This window comes from Cariama cristata, unplaced genomic scaffold (assembly GCF_000690535.1).
Source record: "Cariama cristata isolate BGI_N322 unplaced genomic scaffold, ASM69053v1 scaffold4882, whole genome shotgun sequence".
Taxonomy (NCBI): Eukaryota; Metazoa; Chordata; class Aves; order Cariamiformes; family Cariamidae; genus Cariama; species Cariama cristata.
Genome location: NW_009603143.1, coordinates 23,062 through 30,778, shown reverse-complemented (window position 1 = coordinate 30,778; position 7,717 = coordinate 23,062). Strand labels below are relative to the sequence as shown.

Below are 7,717 nucleotides of genomic sequence, written 5' to 3'. Positions count from 1 at the left end.
AAAGAGTGTCCTTGTCCTTGCATGAACTTGCGTGGATTAGGTTGTATCCATATCCCTCAGAGCTACTGCATTATAACATCGCTCTCTGGGGCTGTTTCTTGGCTCTGAGACAGTGTTTTATATTTCCTGGGATTCTGGTTCAGAGAATCTGAAGTAGTGATAACTGAAATGGAGTTGGTAATGGACTAATAAATACGTGTTACATGTCTAGGAGACTTCCGTAAGGATATTGCCAGCTAGAATGGTATTGGTGAATTTGGCAATTCCAGTATCTGCACTGCTTGTCTGAGGCAATGTTGCTTTGTTTTTCTCTAAACTGTATATGAATCAGCTTTTGAAGAGGACTAACTGACTGCTTCAGGAGGGAACATGTCCATTGTGTGGGAGGTCCAAAGACTTTTGTCCTGGAGTTTAAGAAGAAACGGGACAAAACTGGCAGTTTGGGGTAGTGTTAGTAAAACGTACTGCAAATCACAAGGAAAGGTTTTTCGCTATCAAGTATTTCTTTGAACATTTTTCAACATCTAGGGCAATCTTTAGACTTGGAGGGTATAGGATCTTTCAGAAGGACTCATGCTTTCATTTTTATATTCAAGCCAACTGTTATGCATCTTTGCAAAATTACGTATTTCTGTTCACTAACAGCTTTTTTTATTTTCTGTTGAATCAAAAATAGAATAGGTTTGCTTTCTGCATTTTAATTTTTCAATCCATTCAACTATATTGGGTGCACTGAATATATTTTTATAAGTATAAATTAGCCGTGTTACAACAGCTAGATCTCTGCAATTGAGTTTTCATTTTCAAGTGCTCACTCTCAGCTGGGTATTTTTTTATATATATAATTTCTAAGTGGAAAACTAAAAATGCAGGTGTTTAAAATAATACTTGGGGAAATTTTAGTGTTTAATCTTTCATTCTCAGTAAAATTTATTCTGAAACAAGCTATTAAATACCTGTTTGTGTAGGCTTATTTTCAAATCTCTGCATGTAAGTCCTTTAAGTTACTGCTGTATTTTTGTACTGATGGAATGCGAAATGCTCCTTTTCGGCCAGGTCTGCATGTGAAGAAAGTTTCCTTGATCTTGTTAGAGCAGTAAGTTCTGTGCTTTTTTACTTTTTTTTTTTTCTTTTCTCCATAGTATGTGTGTGCACAAAGTTGTGCTCTTTGTGTTTTGTACTTCCATTCAGTTTCTACTAGTACTGCAGCCGTTAGCGAGGCACTGTTTTGTTGATATGGGAGGCTTCAGGTGCATATCTTTGCCTTGTTGTTAAAGTGCCATTTCATTTATCTGGAAGCCTTTAATTTAAGAAGTAACTGACTAAAAATAATCATGTGCTGGGTCTGCTTTGTGGCATATGGAAAGCGTTGCTTAAAAAGCTCTAGACTGATCACCTTGACTATGGTGTGCCTTGAGATTGGTGAACTCTTGACTGAAATCATACAGCAAAACAGACTGTAGTCCCGGCAAGGTTTGTGTAGCTTGTGTTTACACCTGACAAACTAATAATAATCTTGTGGCAATGGATGAGTACTACAAAATTTGGTTGATATTTCTCCTCCAGCTTCTAAAGTATCTCTTTTTCTTCTGACTCTCTCAGAATATGATATTAACACTTACACCCTGGTAACATTTGTCACAGCAGTCTTTTTTGGTGTTCTGGGGACAGTACGTTACTCCTCCTTCCCTCCCAACTTACCCTTTAATTACAACCTGTCACAAGAATGTCTGTGAAAGTGAATAATGTGTATGTAGCAACCCTGATGGCGAGGCCGAAGGGTGCTGGGAACGATGCCGCTCAAGCTGTTGTGTTATTAGACTCTTTGCTGTAGGCGGTCTAAAAATGTGATGTGCCTGGTGTAATACATTCAGCACACTTGAAAGTGTGATTTTACTGCTTGGAACAGGGTAGTAGAAACATTTTGATAAATGCTCCAATGTGCAGATTATTAAGGTTCTTGTTGGTACTGAAAGGAGCAGTCCTGTTATGCTGTTTGTATGGAGAGCAGCACCAATACGGGGTAAAATGTTTAATATTTGCCCAAATTTTGATACGAATTTGCTGTGATCTTGTCTGTCTTTGAAAGTCTGACTTCTTGTATCTGCATGAAAGAGTCTTAGCTGACTGCTTTCAAATGCAAATTAGAATTTTCTGGCTCAGTTATACTCACCAGGAAGGCTGGTTTATGTCAAATTGATTGATGCATTACTTAATAGAGGAACAGTGTTTCCAAAGTCTTCACCAAAGCCTTCACATAGGAGTCGTTAAACAAGTTGTTCACATATTCATCCTTTCATATGTGATATTTGCTGTGAAAGTAGCAAGTGGAAGTTAAATTTAAATGCTAGATGCAGCCAGTAAAAACACAGTAACTGAACTTTCTTGGGAGGTGCATTTTGAGGAGAGGCCACCTGAGGCAGAAAGGAAAAAGCTTAAAGTCTTGTAGCATCCCTTTAATCCTCTACCTTGGATAAGCAGAACTTCGTTTCCCCCAAGTAGTGGTGTTGTCTGAATGAAAGCAGAAACACTACAGAGGACTCTGATCCATTGGTGGTGTGGGGAACCAGATGTATCTCGGCAGTAATGGCAACACAGACATTTGATAAATCTGAGAAATTATAATCACCTTATGACAGAGGTTCATTTCTATTTTACATCAGCCTGTATAATGGAAATTTAATTGTACACTCCTTTCGTATGTTTCAATAAATGTCTCTTTAAAATGTCGGTGGTTTACAGGTTATTAAGGATGACGTAGCCCATTTGCTTACCTCCTCACCATATTATCTTCTGTCTTAAGAGCACCTCTGTAAATTAGGTTATTTAGTGGACTACAAATTATGTATTCAGGTGCCTGTTCTTAAACTTCTATTTGCACGTTATGATAGTGTTTACAAAAGAAATAGAGCCCATGTGTGAAGTCCAAAGTGGCAGTTTCTGCTGTAGAAAGTCTGTGGCATTAATTCAGAAGAGCACTTGGGGCTTTTTTTGCTGATTTTGGATCACTGATTTTTTTCAACTTTTTAGGAAACATTAATATTTTTTTTCTTTCTTAATTTCTTGGATTGAAGTTACTGATATTTGAACATAAATGAAGGTCATGTTGGGGAGGAAGACTATGTGGCTGTTTCAAATAGTCCTTCCTCTCATGCCTCTCCATAAGTGCACATGCCAGAAATAATACTTTTGTGTTTTGAAAATACTAGCTGCATACAGCATATTTTGGCAGGGAAAGATACCAGGTGGTGTGGGAACATTTCAGAAACGTGGTGAACAAGTTCCCGTTCTTGTCTGTGACAGACGGACTCCTCTGTCTGGGAGAGGGGGGCACAAACACGTACTGAGGAACAGAACTATAAAAAGTCAAAGCTTTAATTGGGAAGACTGCAATGCTAGTAAGAGACTACTCTAAATCTACTCTTTACCAAAAGTTACTGGTTTTACTTTCAGTGACACAATGTAGGAAGGCAGAAGGTAAAACTAGGAATGTCTTTAATTGAATCAAATCCTATTACCTTATGAGTTAAACTTTGATTCTTTTCTTCTTTGCAGTGTGGAGACAGGTGTATGTGCAAAGCTCTTGGAGGCTGACATTTGGCGTTTGATGGCAGCTCTCAGCTTATGGCAGTGTGTGCACCTCTGGGCCCTTGACTTGCAGCTAGTTCCCCCAGTAGTGAGGTACCAATACTAATAGCTTCCCTGCTCACTGGATTTTCCCTGGCTGAATGTTCAGATGTAATATTTTGAGCAGTATTTGCAACCTTTCTCACCAAATCTATGTAGACAACTGCAGACAGTTCTGTGACAACTTAAAAAAAAAAAAAAAAAGGCAGTTTATCTTGTGATATATCATCTTCTTGTGCTTTCTGCCTGTCATTTGCTCACAGCCACAGACTCTGCCGTGTTTGCTTCACAGAGGCCCTGGAAGAAGCGAGAGATTCCTCACCCTGAGGTTAAAAAGGAACCTCTTGTCATATGCAGTGATGAAAATTTGTTTCCAGCCATACCTTGATTACTTAAAGCAGTTCTAAAATACGGTGGGACACAGGCCTTACTGCTCAAACCCTAAATACAAAGCATTTGTTTGCATATTTTATTTTCAGATTACATGGAATGGTAGTTGTGTTATGCTAGGGCATCCAGAAACTTGGAGCAGAGTTCACAGTTTATTATCGGAAGTATAAAATTATCAGTAGACAGAGAGTGGAACCTCTCTGCTGGCACATGAGACGTTGGCAAACAACATGCTGCTTCCTGTCAGTCTGAACGCTTGTTGCCATTTTTCATTTCTGGCAGCTATGAGCAGCATTGGTGAAAACGTGACATATCATAACGTGTCAAATAGAAGTTTAATAACAGGGCACTATCCATTAGTCACAGGTGGAGAGCACTGCGAGGTGGCAAATGTGTACATATGAAGTAGAGACGTCTGGTAGGAGTATTCCACTAGGAATAGATAGTATCTTTGTAGCTCATGGTATGCACAGCTGAGTGCTATTTGGCAAAGAGAAATATCTTTGTCTCTATTTTACTATACACTGCATCTTTATGGACTGTGATTATAGCAAGAGGTAATTGGACTCTCCTAGTGATATCTTTGCATATTACATCACCTCTGCATCAGAAGAGAGCCTCTCTAAAAGTATGGCATTTACTTTTCTCATTAAAACTGGCATCCATATGTGGTCTAACTTTACTATTTGCTGTTTTGGTTGTTTGATTGTGGGGATATTTTCATTTGATCCTTTGAATCCTGTACTGACCCCAAACTAATGGGGGAAGAGGTGACTGAACTTTCTTTTGGTCTTCCTTAGGCAAGTACCCGAAACAAACATAACAGCCAAAATGTCCTGACTGATCCACTGTGACCTCTTACTCAGCAAGTCCTCAGTGGTTACAGATCATATACTAGTTGTTCACTCCCTGGTTAAATCCATCCTGAAACCCAGAGAAAGGAATGCAGTAGCTATGTTTGACACATAGTGGACAGAAATAAATTCCTTCCATTAATAAAATACCTTTAGTGTGAAACAAAAGTTCTGGCTATGGAAGGAGTTTAAAACTTCACTGCTATGAACTCTTACCTGGTAAGGAGATTGTTTCAGGACTTGTACTTGATCAGGTAATCATGTAGTACATCTTGTTCTGCCTTAGCATCTATTATGCTATCATAGGTAATTAGAAGGAATGTAAATGTAAAAAGAAATCCCCTGTACTAAGTTTGGATGGGGTGCCACTTGCTGTTCTTGAGTTGGTAATTTAGTTGTTTGTGCAAAGTTAGTTATTTGGACATCATGTTTGCACAGGGTTCTGGAATAGTATCACAAATCATTTTAAAGAGTCAAAAGGGAATTAGAAATGTTTTACATAGCCCATTTGGGAAGCACTCAGTGATTTTTACAAATGGTACTATTTTGTCAGCCAAGCATAAAGAAACAACCTCAAAGGCTGGGATGGCAGGGCAGTCTTTCTCACAGCTATTGGAAATAAAGTAAAACTATTGTAGTTTCTCTCTAATTAATCCATTTTGGTGGCTTACTTTTTAATGTATTACAGTCAGTATTTAAAAGGCAAGTTTGATGTGATACACAAAATATTGTTCCTTTGTTTTAGGATTTTGTTATTTTGATACATAATTTTTGTTATTTTGATTTTTTATCATTATTATTATTTTGATATACAAAATACTGTTCCTTCTTCAGTGTAGCAACTTTTCATGAAGTTGCTACATGGAAACTGGCAACTGCTGTGCAACTGCTGGGTTTGGTTTATTGAATGAATTAATTGAGAGGATTTTGAGGACTGGAGGTAGGGGGACGTGCGTGCTTGCACTATGTAACCTGCCTGTGGGCAGATGGGGGAGTGGGGGGCAGAGAGTACGGCTGCTGGACCTCAAATTCATATCTGACATCTGTGAAATCAAGTCATGTGGACAAGTCTGACAGGTAAGCAAATGACTATACCATCAATTGTGATGCTTGTACACTTGGGAACCTACGGAAAACAGCTGGGAGTTAGATTAATGCAGAGAAAAATGTCTGTTATTTCATGCTTTGAGAGGGGTTCCAGTGATTACTGTGAGATTAAATAAACCTGTTAGAATGAGGTAGAATCCTGCCTAAGCAGAGATAAATAAAGGTCAGGGTTATCAGTGTGACACTTTCATGACCACCAAATTCATCCCAGCTGTTTCAACAGACAGGCCTAGGTTCCTCAGGTGGACAAGTTGGTGCAAAGAAAGAACTTCTAGGGTCTGATTTTTTGCTTTGTTTAACTTGCTTTACTTAACATAAAGTTATTTTGATTTAAGGACTATAATATGCAGTGTGCTAATGATACATCTGTTTCAGTTTGCAGCTCATCTAGTGAAAAAGAAGTACCCAAGGGTCTGCATCCTAGATGGCGGAATCAACAAGATCAAGCCAACTGGTCTCCTCACTGTTCCTTCTCCACAAATTTAAGTGACTGCAAACATTCAGGCCAATCTGTCTGAATAGGGAAGTCTTACCGTACAGCACGGATATCCCAAACCCAAAGGGCATTATAGCATCTTCACTGTAGAAGCTATCCTGATGATCAGTGTCTTGTCCTGCAGATCTAGAGCACGGGAGCTTTGCATTTGTTCTTTGATACAGAGCTTCAGTTGGAACAGATGAAAACTATGAAGCTTTAAGCTTTCCAAGAGACCTCTTTAAGCATTGATGTAGTGCACAACTGGTTGAGCAAATCTGAATGCAAAAAGAGTATCTCAGCTGGCATTTGGTATCTTATAAATATTTCTGCAGAACAAAATAAACCCTTGATGGCTCCAAGCTGCACTTAAATAGATCATTTTTCAAAATTATTTTACTGTGAATATTGAAAGTAACAAGCTGAAACTGTACCCTGTGTGTATCCTGTGAAAAAGTGTGTTCTCTAGTATTTTAAAAGAGTAATTGCTGTATCTTGTGACCTACTTTCTTTTTGAGAAAGCATTTTTTCATCTGGATTGGAAATAAAGATGTATCCCAGATTGAAAGTCACTGTGAGAGCTGCTGCTGAGTCAATCCAAACTGTATCATATCCTGCAGAAGTGGAGAAGGCTATGTGGAGAATTTAACGTTCTGTTGCCGTAAACACAGCAAACACGACAATTTCTGAAACCATTACATTTACCAGAAAGGTGGGCTTTTGACAATACTGTGTCCTATGACTATAGATCAGTTATTCCGCAAATAATCGTGCTTTTCCATTTTAGAAGCTCATGCCTTAAAAAGAAACAATGCAATTTCCATTTTCACATTAAAACATTCTAGAGTAATCACTCTCGTATGAATTGGAGGTGCAAAGTTCTCTTTGATTCTCTACTCTTTCAGCTAGTGGTGTCAAATTTTTTTTGTAAGTCCCGTTTTTTTAAACATGAACTTTAAAACTGACAGATTGAGACAGCAAACCTGTTTCTAAACTAAACTGGATGCAGGTGCTTTAGATGAGTGAAAGCAGGCTTCCACAAAGGGCATAAGGTGACTGTGCACTAGAGATGTGGAAATTACTTTGCAATAAGAAGCCAAAAGTATTGAAATCACCAACAGAATCAGGAATTGGCATCTCTCTGTTGCCAAGAAGCTAAAAATAGATTTGATTCAGACGAGTGCCACCTCTCAGGAGAAGTGAAAAAAAGACCACCCTAATTTCTCCCCCTCAAAATCCCAGGTTAGCTTTGCTAGCATTGTCA

The 7,717-nt window shown here is 38.5% G+C and overlaps 1 protein-coding gene across 3 annotated transcripts in view; it reads left to right on the top strand.

The window, feature by feature from the left end:
* TBCK (TBC1 domain containing kinase) overlaps nucleotides 1–7,021 on the top strand; it is a 97,664-nt gene extending 90,643 nt beyond the window's left edge. For 2 of the 3 annotated variants that reach the window (XM_009695052.1, XM_009695051.1), the window contains one exon: nucleotides 6,354–6,464. In XM_009695052.1, the coding sequence (XP_009693354.1) occupies nucleotides 6,354–6,464 (111 nt within the window). Of the gene's footprint in view, nucleotides 1–6,353 lie in introns of all 3 variants that reach the window. The other variant, XM_009695050.1, reaches the window with a different exon arrangement.
* Nucleotides 7,022–7,717: the final 696 nt, after the last annotated feature.